We start from the raw sequence: 21886 nt of genomic DNA, 5'->3' as shown, positions 1-21886 counted from the left end.
GTATGGCCTCACTAATCAATCAATATTATGAGAGAAGATCGTTATTGCTTCATGAATGAACGTTTGAATGAATGATACTTGTGATGAAAGAACCATTACATGTACCTGTTGGATCACAAGCCATTGACAGCTGGTTTAGAGTGCCAGGGGACTGGTCACTCACATCCATGTGTGAAGCCACCAATTACCACACTGATTGGTCAAGCTACAGATTACCTAACAGGAAGTCATCATCACTTCCACTGTGACCATGTGACTCTTAACATTATTTAAAGGTCCTAGTCACGAAATGGAAGGATGCTATCCTCCCCAAGATGGTGCTACTGTGGAGGGCTTGTTGTTTGGTCCACTGCTTAACGTTGTGTTCTTTAGCAGTATATTCCATGAATGTCTCTGAGAAATGCACGCAGGACACCAAGACTTTTCTCTCAGAGCTAAACAAGGACCTGCCCAGTGAATATGCTGCTTTAAGTGAGTACTTGACCTCTATTTAAAATATATATATATGTTTAAATTAAATTCTTATTGTTGACATGTGGGGCGGCAGGTAGCCTAGTGGTTAGAGTGTAGAGGCGGCAGGTAGCCTATTGGTTAGAGTGAAGAGGCGGCAGGTAGCCTAGTGGTTAGAGTGTAGAGGCGGCAGGTAGCCTAGTGGTTAGAGTGTGGAGGAGGCAGGTAGCCTAGTGGTTAGAGTGAGGAGGCGGCAGGTAGCCTAGTGGTTAGAGTGAAGAGGCGGCAGGTAGCCTAGTGGTTAGAGTGAAGAGGCGGCAGGTAGCCTAGTGGTTAGAGTGAAGAGGCGGCAGGTAGCCTAGTGGTTAGAGTGAAGAGGCGGCAGGTAGCCTAGTGGTTAGAGTGAAGAGGTAGCCTAGTGGTTAGAGTGAAGAGGCGGCAGGTAGCCTAGTGGTTAGAGTGAAGAGGCGGCAGGTAGCCTAGTGGTTAGAGTGAAGAGGCGGCAGGTAGCCTAGTGGTTAGAGTGAAGAGGCGGCAGGTAGCCTAGTGGTTAGAGTGAAGAGGCGGCAGGTAGCCTAGTGGTTAGAGCACCTGGGCCAGTAACCGAGAGGTTGCTGGATTAAATTCTGAGCTGACAAGGTAAAAATCTGTTGTTCTTCCCCTGAACAAGGCAGTTAACCCACTATTTCCTGGTAGGCCGTCATTGTAAATAACAATTTGTTCTTAACTGACTTAAATAAAAGTTACATTTAAAATAAAATGTAATTGAAGAAAGATAGGACTGACTATTTGCTATGTTTTCACTTGTCTGAAGTTTATCAGGGGGCTTAATACGATCCTTCTCAGATTTCTCTGTAATTCTCAGGGTCTCGTTACTTACAACAAATATTTTTGGGGCAAACCTTTTTTTAATGTTCATTAAATTAATAGTTATTTATTTCTATAACAACATGTATTGTCAGAGACATGACTGCATTAGTTTTAAAACAACATGTATTGTCAGAGACATGACTGCATTACTTTTAAAACACCATTTTCAAAACATTTCAAAAGATATCTCATAGCTTAGCGTAGCAATCACTCATTGATTATGTGTATGTTTTGTGTCCATCTAGTGTATGATGCCTTTGGGAAGATGGGTAGTGATGTGGTGGGGGGCAACGTGAACAGGCCTGGGTCTCTCCAGGAGTGTCTGTCTGTCCAGGGTCCCTCCTTTACTGGACAGTACTGCCAGGTCTTCCTCAAACAAGTGAGGAAATAAACCCTTCTTTTTATATATATAGTCACACTGCTACAACTCTCTACTGTAGTATTTAATGATATCATATGTTATTGTATTCTATTTGATTCTAACTACAGTATGTACATTCAGATGAATGAATTACGGTACTATAATGTTGTTCTGACACAGGACCCAATCCAGTACTTTGTTGGAATATGTGTTCCTGATTCCTGTGTGGAAGAAGAGGTTCAGACACTAGTTGTTTACGGTCAGTAGCTTTGTCTGCAATAGCATGAATAACATTTATAATTATCCATAAAGCATTTATAAACAGTTATAAGCATGAATTATGTTGTTATTATGACTGGCACTGTCCCCAGAGACCTTCCAGCAGGCCAGGACCTCCCTGATCCCTCCAGTACCGTCCACCCTACTGGCCCAGTCCACTCAGGGCCTGTTCATGACCCAGTGTCTAACTCATACTGGTGCTCCAGACCTGTCTGCTGTCACCTGCCTGTGAGTACAGTTCACCCTAACCACTGACACCTAAACATGCCACTGAGCTCTGTGTCTAACTCATACGGGTGCTCCAGACCTGTCTGCTGTCACCTGCCTGTGAGTACAGTTCATCCTAACCACTGACACCTAACCATGCCACTGAGCCCTGTGTCTAACTCATACTGGTGCTCCAGACCTGTCTGTTGTTGTGACTTTACTTTCATTAATCTGATGACTGTTATTTATTCAATCCACTAACTATGTTTAATTGTTACCCAATTAAATTAATAATGTAACAATGAACTCATTAGGATTTGGGGCACCACGGAATAAGTTGTTTGACGAGTTACCATCTCTCATTAAACTCCAGAAAATCTATAAATTACATATTGATAACAGTCATTTATTAATCATTACCTCAGTCTCATAATCTGAACGATCGCAAACTTCTTGGATCTGCAAAAACCCCAGCCGTACCACACAAATTGGTTTAACTATTTATTTACTAGCTAACTAAATAATAATACAGAATAAACATACACACTTACATGAGACAAAGGTCCCTAGTGGACTGACAAGATATGACGGCTTGTTAAAACATAGGGAGAGAGAGAGAGAGAGAGAGAGAGAGAGAGAGAGAGAGAGAGAGAGAGAGAGAGAGAGAGAGAGAGAGAGAGAGAGAGAGAGAGAGAGAGAGAGAGAGAGAGAGAGAGAGAGAGAGAGAGAGAGAGAGAGAGAGAGAGAGAGAGAGAGAGAGAGAGAGAGAGAGAGAGAGAGAGAGAGAGAGAGAGAGAGAGAGAGAGAGAGAGAGAGAGAGAGAGAGAGAGAGAGAGAGAGAGAGAGAGAGAGAGAGAGAGAGAGAGAGAGAGACTACCCTCAAAGTCATCCTAATACCTTGAGCCACCGCCCGTTTGGAATAAGAAATCATTAATGTATTTATGTGTGAATGCCGTCGTTTGTCATCTTGCTCTGGTGAAACCAACCTTTCTTGAAAGGGGTTACTTGTCTCTGTATTCACTCAGCTCACTTATAAGGCTCTGATTGTCCACCAGAGGTCTCAATGTCCTTAATTTTAGTTGTCCGGTCATCGGTGGTGTCTTTGTTCAGAACTTGTTCTTAGCTCATGTTAATAGTCAGAATTTAACCACTTTACATGCACAGCTGCAGACCGGCAGTGTCCTGTGAGTTGATCTTCTTAATCTCGTGTTGAGGTTAATTTCTAACCATTTCAAACGTGTGGACCGCGGTCTCACGTCTTTCTGGTCTGATGTTAATTTCTCTTCCAAGCCTTTATGCACTCTGGTAAAAGGGAAATTCCATCATCCTGACACGATCTCTGAGCTCCCTTGGTGGCTAGGCTACTTACTGGTGCAAAGTATCATCAAAACTATGATCTCGTTAGAAAACAAAAACTGCATTCCTATCTTAACAAAAATATTTTCATAATTGTTCATGGCTCACCACCACAACATTTAAGATGAAAACCTGACAAATACAAAGTGTATACATTTCAAGTTACAGTATTTTCGTTATACCATATGTATTAAAAAAAATATGACATCACAAAATAGATTACTTTTCTCCACTTTTCTGGGTACAGAGAGAGTTCTGCTGCTTAAAATGTGAGGTGTCAAAAAAGCGGCACATCCCCCCTCCCCTCTTCTGTGGGAGAGAGGGGGCCTGGTTATTTGTCAACCATGCCAAGCTGATCTGAGCCTTTGGATCCTCATGTGTAGTTATGACACTGTTGTCACCTGCCTGTATGTCATAACTCTGACCCCAACCATATTGAATCTGTGTAGATGGAATACTTACAAAAATGATTTAATTCTGAGGATCTAACTAACATCCCCAGATAGTAAAAAAAAAAAAAACTCAATCCAAAGTCCAAGAAAGTGATTTGGGATGTCTGACTGTGTCCCCATCCGTCCGTCAGGTTTGTGTGTTGTGCGTTGGTGGCCGTCCCCTTGACTGCAACCCTGTTCGTGGCCATAGTGAGATGGCAGAGAAACAGAGAGGTCGGCCCTGGAGTGGAGTCTTCTTCTCTGAAAACCAGGGACCCAAACCTCTATGGGACGCTGCTGTCTAATGGCACGTCCAGTAACAACAGCTGCTCTGGACAACTGGACAGTCAGATGGAGCACTACACAGAGGAGGAAGTAGAGGAGGAGGAAGTGAAGGAGGGGGGCAGTAAGAAGAGCAAGTACAACATGTTTTAGAATAGTCTGCACCGCAAATCTACAAACACACTGGACTACTGATGCTTTGTCTAGGATATATTATTCACATGTATTCATTACTGGAGCTCTTTATAGTTTCCTGAACTTTGATCTCAGAAAAAAATATGTTTTATTTCAGGTGAAAAAGTGTCATTGCATACATCAACAAAAAAAACTGTACACTGGGTTGATTTGGTGCATCATTCCTAACTAACTAACTAACTAACTAACCCACTCCTGCTGCCTGCCGACAGGTTGTATGTACTCGTGGCTCCAGGCCTTCTCCTTCCAGGCCTGCAGCCAGGAGGTCCTCTCTACAGCTAGCCCAGGTGGAGGCTACTCCTCCCTGAATGGAATCCGCATCTTTAGCCTTCTATGGATAATCTGTGGACACACTGTCCAGCTCAGCGCCTGGAACAACCTAGGTATGTCTCAGAGGAAATTATCATTCTCTGTACTGTAGCGAATTCTTGCGAATGGCCACAGTGTAAAACACCCCTTGCAGATCTCAAACCCACGTCTCCCAGCTTGTAGGCAGACCTGCCAACCACTGTTCCAATAAGGGTTAGCCCCTTTGGGATGGATGGTAACAGGCTTACCTAGGCAAGGTTCATTACACTGCTGTCTACCTTAACAGCCCAGACTTTTATTTGCTTCAATCAATGAACACAACTGCCGCTTATTAGAGACATGCTTCAATTTGAACCCATTGTGCTTAAGGAAAACCCATTGTGCTTAAGGAAAAGCCATTGTGCTTAAGGAAAACCCATTGTGCTTAAGGAAAAGCCATTGTGCTTAAGGAAAACCCATTGTGCTTAAGGAAAAGCCATTGTGCTTAAGGAAAAGCCATTGTGCTTAAGGAAAAGCCATCGTGCTTAAGGAAAAGCCATCGTGCTTAAGGAAAAGCCATCGTGCCATCGTGACTTAAGGAAAAGCCATCGTGCTTAAGGAAAAGCCATCGCGCTTAAGGAAAAGCCATCGCGCTTAAGGAAAAGCCATCGCGCTTAAGGAAAAGCCATCGCGCTTAAGGAAAAGCCATCGCGCTTAAGGAAAAGCCATCGTGCTTAAGGAAAAGCCATCGTGCTTAAGGAAAAGCCATCGTGCTTAAGGAAAAGCCATTGTGCTTAAGGAAAAGCCATTGTGCTTAAGGAAAAGCCATTGTGCTTAAGGAAAAGCCATCGTGCTTAAGGAAAAGCCATCGTGCTTAAGGAAAAGCCATCGTGCTTAAGGAAAAGCCATCGTGCTTAAGGAAAAGCCATCGTGCTTAAGGAATAGCCATCGTGCTTAAGGAAAAGCCATCGTGCTTAAGGAAAAGCCATCGTGCTTAAGGAAAAGCCATTGTGCTTAAGGAAAAGCCATTGTGCTTAAGGAAAAGCCATTGTGCTTAAGGAAAAGCCATTGTGCTTAAGGAAAAGCCATTGTGCTTAAGGAAAAGCCATTGTGCTTAAGGAAAACCCATTGTGCTTAAGGAAAACCCATTGTGCTTAAGCCATTGTGCTTAAGGAAAAGCCATTGTGCTTAAGGAAAACCCATTGTGCTTAAGGAAAACCCATTGTGCTTAAGGAAAACCCATTGTGCTTAAGGAAAAGCCATTGTGCTTAAGGAAAAGCCATTGTGCTTAAGGAAAACCCATTGTGCTTAAGGAAAACCCATTGTGCTTAAGCCATTGTGCTTAAGGAAAAGCCATTGTGCTTAACGAAAAGCCATTGTGCTTAAGGAAAACCCATTGTGCTTAAGGAAAAGCCATTGTGTTTAAGGAAAACCCATTGTGCTTAAGGAAAACCCATTGTGCTTAAGGAAAACCCATTGTGCTTAAGCCATTGTGCTTAAGGAAAAGCCATTGTGCTTAACGAAAAGCCATTGTGCTTAAGGAAAACCCATTGTGCTTAAGGAAAAGCCATTGTGTTTAAGGAAAACCCATTGTGCTTAAGGAAAAGCCATTGTGCTTAAGGAAAAGCCATTGTGCTTAAGGAAAAGCCATTGTGCGTAAGGAAAAGCCATTGTGCTTAAGGAAAAGCCATTGTGCTTAAGGAAAAGCCATTGTGCTTAAGGAAAAGCCATTGTGCTTAAGGAAAAGCCATTGTGCTTAAGGAAAACCCATTGTGCTTAAGGAAAACCCATTATGCTTAAGGAAAACCCATTGTGCTTAAGGAAAACCCATTGTGCTTAAGGAAAAGCCATTGTGCTTAAGGAAAAGCCATTGTGCTTAAGGAAAAGCCATTGTGCTTAAGGAAAACCCATTGTGCTTAAGGAAAACTCATTGTGCTTAAGGAAAAGCCATTGTGCTTGAGGAAAAGCCATCGCGCTCTAGGAATTTGTCAAGCCAGCCTGCACTAGCAGCGAAGTCAGAGGCCCCACTGTCACTCACGATCTAATTTGCTTTCACCCTGATCATCTTGCTGGACACCCGGAGTCGCCTTTTGCGGGGAATATCAGAGTAGTGTCCATGGTAACCTCATAAACCATTTATTTAGATCCTCCGTTTATTTGAAACAGCCGTTTATTCACTGAAATATGTGCCGATGCCCAGCTTTTAAAAGGGACAGGCGGCTATTTCAGACTCAGTGTTTGATTATTGTTTTTCAAATCAAATCAAATTGTATTTGTCACATACACATGGTTAGCAGATGTTAATGCGAGTGTAGCGAAATGCTTGTTTGATAGATATCATTTTTTACGGTATTACTATCCTATCTACAATACTTGATGAATGAATTGGATATTAATATCAGCTGTTTACAGATGTGCAATGAACTGATTACAGATAATGAAAAGAGATGGAAAGCGACAGTGGAGAAAAACCCTCTGCATGTGTTTGGCTTCAGTGGCCCTGTTTATCTGGCTGTGGATACCTTTCTGCTCCTAGGGTGAGAACACAGCCCAGCTCAACTCCACCCTTAGCACATTTTTGTTCTATCTAGAACCTTAAAGTGTTCTTCGGCTGTCCCCATAGGAGAACATTTTGAAGAACACTTTTTGGTTGCAGGTAGAACCCTTTTGTGTTCCATGTAGAACCCTTTCTAAAGAGGGTTCTACATGGAAACCAAAATGGTTCTACCTGGAACCAAAAAGGATTCTCCTATGGGGAAAGATGAAGAACCCTTTTTTTCTAAGAATGTACAGCATATATGCATCCTTCCTTCCTCATCTTCCTTGAAGTAATCACTGATCTGCACCTGTCTGGTCCGTGTCCCAGAGGTCTTTTGAGTGCAAGGTCCCTGCTGGGGTCCATTCAGAGAGCGGAGGACAAACTGAGTCCAGGTCTGGTCGCCAACTTCCTCTTCAAGAGGTTTAAAAGGTATCTCCATCAGTCCTCAACTTTTATTTAACCAGGAGAGACCCTGAATGCTATGTGTAAGGGTGACCTGGATCACTGAAATCATTACATTCTGTTTAAAGAACCACAACACCAATCTGCTGTATGTTTTGTGCTCTTCTTTGCTGATCGTTGTTGATTTGTTATTGTCCTGCCCTCCCTCCCAGAGTCCAGCCGCTGCACCTCTTCATCGTGTGTCTCGCTATCGGCCTCTTCTCCGTGGTCCAGAGAGGTGCATTCTGGTTCATCGCCGAAGATGAGATCATCAACTGTAAAAAGTACTGGTGGTCCAACCTGCTACTGGTCAACAACCTCTTCACCATCACTGACATAGTGAGAATGACCCCGACCCCTGACCCTAACCACTACACTAAACCTAACCCCTAACCTAACCACTACTCTAACCCCTAACCTAACCTTAACCCTAACCCTAGCTTACTACTGGTCAACAACCTCTTCACCACCATTTGACATAGTGAGAATGACCCCTGACCCTGACCCTAAACACTACTCTAACCTAACCTTAACCCTAACCCTAGCTTACTACTCTACTGTCATTATCTATGACTGTTGGTTATGACTGAGATAATGCAGAGGTCATCTGTCATTATCTATGACTGTTGGTTATGACTGAGATAATGCAGAGGTCATCTGTCATTATCTATGACTGTTGGTTATGACTGAGATAATGCAGAGGTCATCTGTCATTATCTATGACTGTTGTTTATGACTGAGATAATGCAGAGGTCATCTGTCATTATCTATGACTGTTGGTTATGACTGAGATAATGCAGAGGTCATCTGTCATTATCTATGACTGTTGGTTATGACTGAGATAATGCAGAGGTCATCTGTCTCTACAGTGTGCTCCATGGACCTGGTATCTGTCCCTGGATTTCCAGTTCTATGCAACAACCCCCCTGCTCATCTACCTCTATAGGCTGTAAGTCATTCACAATGCAAAATGGCTATTCTAATGATCATTCTATTTCTTTCTCAATAAATGTTCTTCTCTCTGTTGTCTTTCAGGAACAAAGGAGTTCTGGTTGGTGTGGCTTCAGCTCTGCTGTTTCTGTCCAGTCTGACTAGCGCTGTTCTCACTGCCCTACTGCACCTCCCAGTTCACCAGCCTACCACACTGTAAATTACCCAGAATACCACACTGTAAATTACCCAGACTACCACACTGTAAATTACCCAGAATACCACACTGTAAATTACCCAGAATACCACACTGTAAATTACCCAGACTACCACACTGTAAGTTACCCAGACTACCACACTGTAAGTTACCCAGACTACCACACTGTAAGTTACCCAGACTACCACACTGTAAGTTACCCAGACTACCACACTGTAAGTTACCCAGACTACCACACTGTAAATTACCCAGACTACCACACTGTAAATTACCCAGACTACCACACTGTAAGTTACCCAGACTACCACACTGTATATTACCCAGACTACCACACTGTAAGTTACACAGACTACCACACTGTAAGTTACCCAGACTACCACACTGTAAGTTACCCAGAATACCACACTGTAAATTACCCAGAATACCACACTGTAAATTACCCAGAATACCACACTGTAAGTTACCCAGAATACCACACTGTAAGTTACCCAGAATACCACACTGTATATTACCCTGCCTACCACACTGTAAATTACCCAGAATACCACACTGTAAATTACCCAGCCTACCACATTGTAAATGACCCAGAATACCACATTGTAAGTTACCCAGACTACCACACTGTAAATTACCCAGACTACCACACTGTAAGTTACCCAGACTACCACACTGTAAGTTACCCAGACTACCACACTGTAAATTACCCAGACTACCACACTGTAAGTTACCCAGACTACCACACTGTAAATTACCCAGAATACCACACTGTAAGATCAAGTGATAACACTTTAACAATAATTAATCATTATAAAAGCATAATGAAGCTTTCATTGACCCATTACAAGACCTACATAAATCATTAAAACATTATTTGTAAGAAAATGTCATATTATATCAACTCAAACCAGATCAACACCCACAATGTCCAGTATAATATGTATTCTGTTCCAACACTGCCATTATCGTTTATGTTGTATATGGTCCAGAAAATATGAAAACTACTTCCAGTATTACTACAATAAACCCTACACCAGATACGGGCCCTACCTGATCGGGATCCTGGCAGGGATAAGCATGACAACTAAGAAAGGCCACCTTTTAAAACATCAGGTAATAATTTGAATTAACTGAATAATCTTTAACTGCTTAACACTCAGTTACCTACCTTTAAAATGTTGTGAACAGGGTTTCCCCACCTTTTAATGCTATATATGTGTTGTTTTTTGCATTAACGTTTACCTACCTGTGTTATTTTTAACACTACAGCCCTGTTTCGTTTCAATAACATCTCTCCTCTCCTCTCCTCTCCTCCTCTCCCTCTCCTCTCCTCTCCTCTCCTCTCCTCTCCTCTCCTCTCCTCTCCTCTCCTCTCCTCTCCTGTGTAACAACTCAGTGGCAGGCTGCAGTAGGTTGGTTCTGCTGCCTGTCAGTCATGGCGATATTGGTAGGATTGGCCTATGTCCTCCGGGATGTCCCACCCCAGCCGTCCGCGCCTCACGCCCTCTACCAGGGGATCCATCGCTCCCTCTGGGCCCTGGCCGTGGCCTGGATCATACTGGCCTGTGAGGAGGGATATGGAGGTGAGACCTGAGCACTGACAACCCACCTACCACAAGTCCCAGACATACTATTGTGAACAGATCTAGGGCCAGGAGTCTTTGCTGACCATTTGATCTGACCAGTAAAAATGATGATCCCTAGTCGTTTTCTATGTAAGAGTCTTAGTTACATCCTTTAGCAAAGGATCAGAGTTTTTCCTCATGTGGTCAGGTAACATTCCTGCCCTTAAAAAAACAACCCTATCTCCAGTAACTCCCCAGTCTCCAGTAACTCCCCAGTCTCCAGTAACTCCCCAGTCTCCAGTAACTCCCCAGTCTCCAGTAACTCCCCAGTCTCCAGTCTCCAGTAACTCCCCAGTCTCCAGTAACTCCCCAGTCTCCAGTAACTCCCCAGTCTCCAGTAACTCCCCAGTCTCCAGTAACTCCCCAGTCTCCAGTAACTCCCCAGTCTCCAGTAACTCCCCAGTCTCCAGTAACTCCCCAGTCTCCAGTAACTACCCAGTCTCCAGTAACTACCCAGTGTCTCTCTCACATGCTGTATATTCTGTCCCTCTCTCTCTCTCCAGGATTTGTTGATAACCTCCTGTCACTAAATCTGTGGGTTCCTCTGTCCAACATCAGCTTTGCCTGCTACCTGATCCATCCTGTTCTTATTATACTATACAACGGCAAACAGGAGACTCCTATACACTACACAGACATGAACTTTGTAAGTATTTCACACAGTAGTTAACCTAGACCCAGATAAGTGTCTGCTGCGTTGCCAACTTCTTCCATGGTTGTTATCATGCCAAACATTTCTGGTATGGCAGTGACTTGAGTTAGCAAGAACGCACAAACAGATCTAGGACAGGCCTACTACTGTAGATCATAATAGAACATTATGCTTGAAGGAGATGCATTTTCCTGCTCTTCTGGAGATGATCACATGGTGTTGTTTTCCTTTGTTTTCTTCCTCCTCAGTTCTATCTGTTCCTGGGTCACATGATTCTGACGGTGGTGATTGGCTATGTGCTGACCGTGTTGGTGGAGAAGCCCTACCTCTTCCTCAGGGGCAGTAAGACTTAAGGACACGACCCCCTCGACCCTCCTCCTCTGGGACATGACCCCTAGACCCTCCTCTGTACGACATGACCCCTAGACCCTCCTCCTCTACGACATGACCTCTAGACCCTCCTCCTCTACGACATGACACCTAGACCCTCCTCCCTACGACATGACCCCTCCTCCCACGACATAACCACTAGACCCTCCTCTGTACGACATGACCATTAGACCCTCCTCCTCTACGACATGACCACTAGACCCTCCTCCCTACGACATGACCCCTACGACAGGACCCCCTAGACCCTCCTCCTCTACAACACTCCTGTAGATCTGAAAGGATTGGATAGCTGTGAGCAGTATGGCCATAAATGAAAGGAATGATGTATGGGCTGATTTATAAAGATGACTGTATTCATTGTAAGATGGAAGATGTGCGGTGTAAATGATTGTATAATTTGCCATGTATAAAAACTCAAACATAAAGTCTGAACAGAGTGGTATGTTAGAATGTAAAACTTTCTGTGGTTAGAATGTTTAACGCTGACTGTAGTATTGAGGTACAATGTTACTTGTGAAGCCAAGCAGTATAAGAAGAGCTCTTCACTAGATACATAAACAGACAAAGGCCATTTCCTCAAAAGTGAGTTTACAACTTGATCAACTTTCAAAGCAGAATTACTTTTCCATTGTTCCTCAAATGCTGTGTATGATAAATTTAGCTGATAAACCAGTCTCTACTTTTATCCAATGTAAAAAACAAAATTTCAAATGTTGCTACAAAGACTGAATCCAGGTGAGGGGTCACATATGTCACAGCAGTGGGTTATTAGGCAAGTGTTTGTGGGTCTCTCGTACACCATGGTCTTTATCACTGCATGACCACAACATCTAGCTTAGCCTTAGCCCAGTAACCCAAACATGTCACTGCCAATCGTTCAAAACACACCCATCTAGTTAGGTATCAATGCAATCAAATAGTAAATATATTCCCTTGGTTTTGAAACTGGAGCCTCCTGATCCTGAATCCATCACTAAATAAACCAATATGATCCTAAAGCCACAGGGGCCAACAGGAACAAACAGGGAGAAACAGGAACCAACAGGGACCAACAGGGAGAAACAGGAACCAACAGGGAGAAACAGGGACAAACAGGAACCAACAGGGAAAAACAGGAACCAACAGGGAGTAAACAGGAACCAACAGGGAGTAAACAGGAACCAACAGGGAGAAACAGGGACAAACAGGGAGAAACAGGGAAAAACAGGAACCAACAGGGAGTAAACAGGAACCAACAGGGAGTAAACAGGGACCAACAGGGAGAAACAGGGACCAACAGGAACCAACAGGGAGTAAACAGGAACCAACAGGGAGAAACAGGAACCAACAGGGAGAAACAGGAATCAACAGGAACCAACAGGGACAAACAGGAACCAACAGGGAAAAACAGGAACCAACAGGGAAAAACAGGAACCAACAGGGAAAAACAGGAACCAACAGGGAAAAACAGGAACCAACAGGGAGAAACAGGAACCAACAGGGAGAAACAGGAACCAACAGGGAGTAAACAGGAACCAACAGGAACCAACAGGGACCAACAGGGACCAACAGGGAGAAACAGGAACCAACAGGGAGAAACAGGAACCAACAGGGACCAACAGGGACCAACAGGGAGTAAACAGGAACCAACAGAGACCAACAGGGAGAAACAGGGAGCAACAGGGAGAAACAGGAACCATCAGGGAATAAACAGGAACCAACAGGGAGAAACAGGAACCAACAGGGAGAAACAGGAACCAACAGGGAGAAACAGGAACCAACAGGGAGAGACAGGGAGAAACAGGAACCAACAGAGACCAACGGGGAGAAACAGGGAGCAACAGGGAGAAACAGGAACCATCAGGGAGTAAACAGGAACCAACAGGGCCAACAGAGAAACAGGAACCAACAGGGAGAAACAGAAACCAACAGGGAGTAAATAGGAACCAACAGGGACCAACAGGGAGAAACAGGAACCAACAGGGAGAAACAGGAACCAACAGGGAGAAACAGGAACCAACAGGGAGAAACAGGAAACAGGGAGAAACAGGAACCAACAGGGAGAAACAGGAACCAACAGGGAGAAACAGGAACCAACAGGGAGTAAACAGGAACCAACAGGGAGAAACAGGAACCAACCGGGAGAAACAGGAACCAACCGGGACCAACAGGGAGAAACAGGAACCAACAGGGAGAAACAGGAACCAACAGGGACCAACAGGAACCAACAGGGACCAACAGGGAGAAACAGGAACCAACAGGGAGAAACAGGAACCAACAGGGAGAAACAGGAACCAACAGGGAGAAACAGGAACCAACAGAGAGAAACAGGAACCAACAGAGAGAAACAGGGAGAAACGGGGAGAAACAGGAACCAACAGGGAGAAACAGGAACCAACAGGGAGAAACAGGAACCAACAGGGAGAAACAGGGAGAAACAGGAACCAACAGGGAGAAACAGAGACCAACAGGGACCAACAGGGAGAAACAGGAACCAACAGGGAGAAACAGGAACCAACAGGGAGAAACAGGAACCAACAGGGACCAACAGGGACCAACAGGGAGAAACAGGGACAAACAGGAACCAACAGGGAGTAAACAGGGACCAACAGGGAGAAACAGGGACCAACAGGGAGAAACAGGAACACACAGGGACAAACAGGAACCAACAGGGAAAAACAGGAACCAACAGGGAAAAACAGGAACCAACAGGGAGAAACAGGAACCAACAGGGAGAAACAGGAACCAACAGGGAGAAACAGGAACCAACAGGAAGTAAACAGGAACCAACAGGGAGTAAACAGGAACCAACAGGGAGTAAACAGGAACCAACAGGGAGTAAACAGGAACCAACAGGGAGTAAACAGGAACCAACAGGGAGTAAACAGGAACCAACAGGGAGAAACAGGAACCAACAGGGAGAAACAGGAACCAACAGGGAGAAACAGGGAGAAACAAGAACCAACAGGGACCAACAGGGACAAACAGGAACCAACAGGGAGTAAACAGGGACCAACAGGGAGTAAACAGGAACCAACAGGGAGAAAACAGGAACCAACAGGGACAAACAGGAACCAACAGGGACAAACAGGAACCAACAGGGACAAACAGGGACCAACAGGGACAAACAGGGACCAACAGGGACAAACAGGAACCAACAGGGAGAAACAGGAACCAACAGGGAGAAACAGCGACCAACAGGGAGAAACAGGAACCAACAGGGAGAAACAGGAACCAACAGGGAGAAACAGGGAGAAACAAGAACCAACAGGGACCAACAGGGACAAACAGGAACCAACAGGGAGTAAACAGGAACCAATAGGGAGTAAACAGGAACCAACAGGGAGAAAGGGGAACCAACAGGGAGAAACAGGAACCAACAGGAACCAACAGGGACCAACAGGGACCAACAGGGAGTAAACAGGAACCAACAGAGACCAACAGGGAGAAACAGGGAGCAACAGGGAGAAACAGGAACCATCAGGGAATAAACAGGAACCAACAGGGAGAAACAGGAACCAACAGGGAGAAACAGGAACCAACAGGGAGAAACAGGAACCAACAGGGACCAACAGGGAGAGACAGGGAGAAACAGGAACCAACAGAGACCAACGGGGAGAAACAGGAACCAACAGGGAGAAACAGGGAGAAACAGGAACCAACAGGGAGAAACAGGGAGAAACGGGAGAAACAGAGACCAACAGGGACCAACAGGGAGAAACAGGAACCAACAGGGAGAAACAGGAACCAACCGGGACCAACAGGGAGAAACAGGAACCAACAGGGAGAAACAGGAACCAACAGGGACCAACAGGAACCAACAGGGACCAACAGGGAGAAACAGGAAGAAACAGGAACCAACAGGGAGAAACAGGAACCAACAGGGAGAAACAGGAACCAACAGGGAGAAACAGGAACCAACAGAGAGAAACAGGAACCAACAGAGAGAAACAGGGAGAAACGGGGAGAAACAGGAACCAACAGGGAGAAACAGGAACCAACAGGGAGAAACAGGAACCAACAGGGAGAAACAGGGAGAAACAGGAACCAACAGGGAGAAACAGAGACCAACAGGGACCAACAGGGAGAAACAGGAACCAACAGGGAGAAACAGGAACCAACAGGGAGAAACAGGAACCAACAGGGACCAACAGGGACCAACAGGGAGAAACAGGGACAAACAGGAACCAACAGGGAGTAAACAGGGACCAACAGGGAGAAACAGGAACCAACAGGGAGTAAACAGGAACCAACAGGGACAAACAGGAACCAACAGGGAAAAACAGGAACCAACAGGGAAAAACAGGAACCAACAGGGAAAAACAGGAACCAACAGGGAGAAACAGGAACCAACAGGGAGAAACAGGAACCAACAGGGAGAAACAGGAACCAACAGGAAGTAAACAGGAACCAACAGGGAGTAAACAGGAACCAACAGGGAGTAAACAGGAACCAACAGGGAGAAACAGGAACCAACAGGGAGAAACAGGAACCAACAGGGAGAAACAGGAACCAACAGGGAGAAACAGGGAGAAACAAGAACCAACAGGGACCAACAGGGACAAACAGGAACCAACAGGGAGTAAACAGGGACCAACAGGGAGTAAACAGGAACCAACAGGGAGAAAACAGGAACCAACAGGGACAAACAGGAACCAACAGGGACAAACAGGAACCAACAGGGAGAAACAGGGACCAACAGGGACAAACAGGGACCAACAGGGACAAACAGGAACCAACAGGGAGAAACAGGAACCAACAGGGAGAAACAGCGACCAACAGGGAGAAACAGCGACCAACAGGGAGAAACAGGAACCAACAGGGAGAAACAGGAACCAACAGGGAGAAACAGGGAGAAACAAGAACCAACAGGGACCAACAGGGACAAACAGGAACCAACAGGGAGTAAACAGGAACCAATAGGGAGTAAACAGGAACCAACAGGGAGAAACGGGAACCAACAGGGAGAAACAGGAACCAACAGGAACAAACAGGGACCAACAGGGACCAACAGGGAGTAAACAGGAACCAACAGAGACCAACAGGGAGAAACAGGGAGCAACAGGGAGAAACAGGAACCATCAGGGAATAAACAGGAACCAACAGGGAGAAACAGGAACCAACAGGGAGAAACAGGAACCAACAGGGAGAAACAGGAACCAACAGGGACCAACAGGGAGAGACAGGGAGAAACAGGAACCAACAGAGACCAACGGGGAGAAACAGGAACCAACAGGGAGAAACAGGGAGAAACAGGAACCAACAGGGAGAAACAGGGAGAAACGGGAGAAACAGAGACCAACAGGGACCAACAGGGAGAAACAGGAACCAACAGGGAGAAACAGGAACCAACAGGGACCAACAGGGACAAACAGGAACCAACAGGGAGTAAACAGGGACCAACAGGGAGAAACAGGAACCAACAGGGAGTAAACAGGAACCAACAGGGAGTAAACAGGAACCAACAGGGAGTAAACAGGAACCAACAGGGAAAAACAGGAACCAACAGGGAAAAACAGGAACCAACAGGGAAAAACAGGAACCAACAGGGAGAAACAGGAACCAACAGGGAGAAACAGGAACCAACAGGGAGTAAACAGGAACCAACAGGGAGTAAACAGGAACCAACAGGGAGTAAACAGGAACCAACAGGGAGAAACAGGAACCAACAGGGAGAAACAGGAACCAACAGGGAGAAACAGGGAGAAACAAGAACCAACAGGGACCAACAGGGACAAACAGGGAGAAACAGGAACCAACAGGGAGAAACAGCGACCAACAGGGAGAAACAGGAACCAACAGGGAGAAACAGGAACCAACAGGGAGAAACAGGGAGAAACAAGAACCAACAGGGACCAACAGGGACAAACAGGAACCAACAGGGAGTAAACAGGAACCAACAGGGAGTAAACAGGAACCAACAGGGAGAAACGGGAACCAACAGGGAGAAACAGGAACCAACAGGAACCAACAGGGAGAAACAGGAACCAACAGGGAGAAACAGGAACCAACAGGGACCAACAGGGAGAAACAGGAACCAACAGGGAGAAACAGGAACCAACAGGAACCAACAGGGAGAAACAGGAACCAACAGGGACCAACAGGGAGAAACAGGAACCAACAGGGAGAAACAGGAACCAACAGAGACCAACAGGGAGAAACAGGGACCAACAGGGAGAAACAGAGACCAACAGGGAGAAACAGAGACCAACAGGGAGAAACAGAGACCAACAGGGAGAAACAGAGACCAACAGGGAGTAACAGGAACCAACAGGGAGAAACAGGTACCAACAGGGAGAAAACAGGTACCAACAGGGACCAACAGGGAGAACAGGACCAACAGGGAGAAACAGGAACCAACAGGGAGAAACAGGAACCAACAGGGAGAAACAGGAACCAACAGGGAGAAACAGGAACCAACAGGGAGAAACAGGAACCAACAGGGAGAAACAGGAACCAACAGGGAGAAACAGGAACCAACAGGGACCAACAGGGAGAAACAGAGACCAACAGGGAGAAACAGGAACCAACAGGGACCAACAGGGAGAAACAGAGACCAACAGGGAGTAACAGAGACCAACAGGGAGAAACAGGAACCAACAGGGAGAAACAGGAACCAACAGGGAGAAACAGGAAACAACAGGGAGTAAACAGGAAACAACAGGGAGTAAACAGGAACCAACAGGGAGAAACAGGAACCAACAGGGACCAACAGGGAGAAACAGGAACCAACAGGGAGAAACAGGGACCAACAGGGAGAAACAGAGACCAACAGGGAGTAACAGAGACCAACAGGGAGAAACAGGAACCAACAGGGAGAAACAGGAACCAACAGGGAAAACAGGAAACAACAGGGAGTAAACAGGAAACAACAGGGAGTAAACAGGAACAAACAGGGAGAAACAGAGACCAACAGGGAGTAACAGAGACCAACAGGGAGAAACAGGAACCAACAGGGAGAAACAGGAACCAACAGGGAGAAACAGGAAACAACAGGGAGTAAACAGGAAACAACAGGGAGTAAACAGGAACCAACAGGGAGAAACAGGAACCAACAGGGACCAACAGGGAGAAACAGGAACCAACAGGGAGAAACAGGGACCAACAGGGAGAAACAGAGACCAACAGGGAGTAACAGAGACCAACAGGGAGAAACAGGAACCAACAGGGAGAAACAGGAAACAACAGGGAGTAAACAGGAAACAACAGGGAGTAAACAGGAACAAACAGGGAGAAACAGGAACCAACAGGGACCAACAGGGAGAAACAGGAACCAACAGAGACCAACGGGGAGAAACAGGGAGCAACAGGGAGAAACAGGAACCATCAGGGAGTAAACAGGAACCAACAGGGAGAAACAGGAACAAACAGGAGCCAACAGGGAGAAACAGGAACCAACAGGGAGAAACAGGAACCAACAGGGAGAAACAGAAACCAACAGGGAGTAAATAGGAACCAACAGGGACCAACAGGGAGAAACAGGGACCAACAGGGATAAACAGGAACCAACAGGGAGAAACAGGAACCAACAGGGAGAAACAGGAAACAGGGAGAAACAGGAACCAACAGGGAGAAACAGGAACCAACAGGGAGAAACAGGAACCAACAGGGAGTAAACAGGAACCAACAGGGAGAAACAGGAACCAACCGGGACCAACAGGAACCAACAGGAACCAACCGGGACCAACAGGGAGAAACAGGAACCAACAGGGAGAAACAGGAACCAACAGGGACCAACAGGAACCAACAGGGACCAACAGGGAGAAACAGGAACCAACAGGGAGAAACAGGAACCAACAGGGAGAAACAGGAACCATCAGGGAGAAACAGGAACCAACAGGGAGAACAGGAACCAACAGGGAGAAACAGGGAGAAACAAGAACCAACAGGGAGAAACAGGGAGAAACGGGAGAAACAGAGACCAACAGGGACCAACGGGGAGAAACAGGAACCAACAGGGAGAAACAGGAACCAACAGGGACCAACAGGGACCAACAGGGAGAAACAGGGACAAACAGGAACCAACAGGGAGTAAACAGGGACCAACAGGGAGAAACAGGAACCAACAGGGAGTAAACAGGAACCAACAGGGACAAACAGGAACCAACAGGGACAAACAGGAACCAACAGGGAAAAACAGGAACCAACAGGGAAAAACAGGAACCAACAGGGAAAAACAGGAACCAACAGGGAAAAACAGGAACCAACAGGGAGAAACAGGAACCAACAGGGAGAAACAGGAACCAACAGGGAGTAAACAGGAACCAACAGGGAGTAAACAGGAACCAACAGGGAGTAAACAGGAACCAACAGGGAGTAAACAGGAACCAACAGGGAGAAACAGGAACCAACAGGGAGAAACAGGAACCAACAGGGAGAAACAGGAACCAACAGGGAGAAACAGGGAGAAACAAGAATCAACAGGGACCAACAGGGACAAACAGGGAGAAACAGGAACCAACAGGGAGAAACAGCGACCAACAGGGAGAAACAGGAACCAACAGGGAGAAACAGGAACCAACAGGGAGAAACAGGGAGAAACAAGAACCAACAGGGACCAACAGGGACAAACAGGAACCAACAGGGAGTAAACAGGAACCAACAGGGAGTAAACAGGAACCAACAGGGAGAAACGGGAACCAACAGGGAGAAACAGGAACCAACAGGAACCAACAGGGAGAAACAGGAACCAACAGGGAGAAACAGGAACCAACGGGGAGTAAACAGGGACCAACAGGGAGAAACAGGAACCAACAGGGAGAAACAGGAACCAACAGGAACCAACAGGGAGAAACAGGAACCAACAGGGACCAACAGGGAGAAACAGGAACCAACAGGGAGAAACAGGAACCAACAGAGACCAACAGGGAGAAACAGGGACCAACAGGGAGAAACAGAGACCAACAGGGAGAAACAGAGACCAACAGTGAGAAACAGAGACCAACAGGGAGAAACAGAGACCAACAGGGAATAACAGGAACCAACAGGGAGAAACAGGTACCAACAGGGAGAAAACAGGTACCAACAGGGACCAACAGGGACCAACAGGGACCAACAGGGAGAAACAGGAACCAACAGGGAGAAACAGGAACCAACAGGGAGAAACAGGAACCAACAGGGAGAAACAGGAACCAACAGGGAGAAACAGGAACCAACAGGGAGAAACAGGAACCAACAGGGACCAACAGGGAGAAACAGAGACCAACAGGGAGAAACAGGAACCAACAGGGACCAACAGGGAGAAACAGGGACCAACAGGGAGAAACAGGAACCAACAGGGAGAAACAGGAACCAACAGGGAGAAACAGGAAACAACAGGGAGTAAACAGGAAACAACAGGGAGTAAACAGGAACCAACAGGGAGAAACAGGAACCAACAGGGACCAACAGGGAGAAACAGGAACCAACAGGGAGAAACAGGGACCAACAGGGAGAAACAGGGACCAACAGGGAGAAACAAGAACCAACAGGGACCAACAGGGACAAACAGGAACCAACAGGGAGAAACAGGAACCAACAGGGAGAAACAGGAACCAACAGGGAGAAACAGGAACCAACAGGGAGAAACAGGAACCAACAGGGAGAAACAGGAACCAACAGGGAGAAACAGGGACCAACAGGGAGAAACAGGGGCCAACAGGAGGAAACAGGGGCCAACAGGAGGAAACAGGGGCCAACAGGAGGAAACAGGGGCCAACAGGGAGAAACAGGAACCAACAGGGAGAAACAGGAGGATACAGGATTCCAACAGGAGGAAACAGGGGCCAACAGGAGGAAACAGTGGCCAACAGGATGAAACAGGGGCCAACAGGAGGAAACAGGGGCCAACAGGGACCAACAATGGGAAACATGGGCCCATGTGGGGCCAACAGGAGCCAACAGGGACCAACATGGGCCAAGGCAGTGGATGCACTGATTGGTCATCTGATGGAGTGGGCCAGGTCAGGTGATAGCGGTGGAGGCTTTTCACCGGGGGCAAACTACCTGCCCTCCAGGACACCTACACCACCCGATGTCACAGGAAGGCCATAAAGATCATCAAGGACAACAATCAACCGAGCCACTGCCTGTTCACCCCGCTATCATCCAGAAGGCGAGGTCAGTACAGGTGCGTCAAAGCAGGGACCGAGAGACTGAAAAACAGCTTCTATCTCAAGGCCATCAGACTGTTAAACAGCCACCACTAACATTGAGTGGCTGCTGCCAACACACTGACTCAACTCCAGCCACTTTAATAATGGGAATTGATGTAAAATATATCACTAGCCACTTTAAACAATGCTACTTAATACATACCCTACATTACTCATCTCATATGTATATACTATACTCAATACCATCTACTGCATCTTGCCTATGCTGTTCTGTACCATCACTCATTCATATATCTTTATGTA

The 21886-nt window shown here is 46.2% G+C and overlaps 1 protein-coding gene across 3 annotated transcripts; it reads left to right on the top strand.

The window, feature by feature from the left end:
• Window positions 1-287: 287 nt before the first annotated feature.
• Window positions 288-11935, top strand: oacyl (O-acyltransferase like). 3 transcript variants are annotated; one of them, XR_006832680.1, is made up of 15 exons: window positions 288-471; window positions 1566-1699; window positions 1862-1940; window positions 2053-2188; window positions 4107-4369; window positions 4644-4814; window positions 7154-7256; window positions 7586-7687; window positions 7873-8038; window positions 8569-8648; window positions 8735-8845; window positions 9833-9956; window positions 10240-10426; window positions 11027-11114; window positions 11369-11935. XR_006832680.1 is itself a non-coding variant. In XM_046307560.1 (15 exons), exons 1-15 carry the CDS (start codon window positions 315-317, stop codon window positions 11471-11473), a joined length of 2052 nt encoding a protein of 683 aa, XP_046163516.1. In that variant the 5' UTR covers window positions 288-314; the 3' UTR covers window positions 11474-11935. The 3 variants fall into 3 exon arrangements, 2 of the variants coding, with proteins under 2 accessions (XP_046163516.1, XP_046163515.1); XM_046307560.1 differs by having other exon boundaries at window positions 4107-4360; window positions 10972-11114; XM_046307559.1 differs by having other exon boundaries at window positions 10972-11114.
• The last annotated feature ends 9951 nt before the right edge of the window (window positions 11936-21886 follow it).

This window comes from Oncorhynchus gorbuscha, linkage group LG16, assembly GCF_021184085.1.
Source record: "Oncorhynchus gorbuscha isolate QuinsamMale2020 ecotype Even-year linkage group LG16, OgorEven_v1.0, whole genome shotgun sequence".
Classification (NCBI taxonomy): domain Eukaryota; kingdom Metazoa; phylum Chordata; class Actinopteri; order Salmoniformes; family Salmonidae; genus Oncorhynchus; species Oncorhynchus gorbuscha.
The sequence above is the reverse complement of the archived record's forward strand: the minus strand, read 5'-3'. Positions and strand labels throughout refer to the sequence as shown.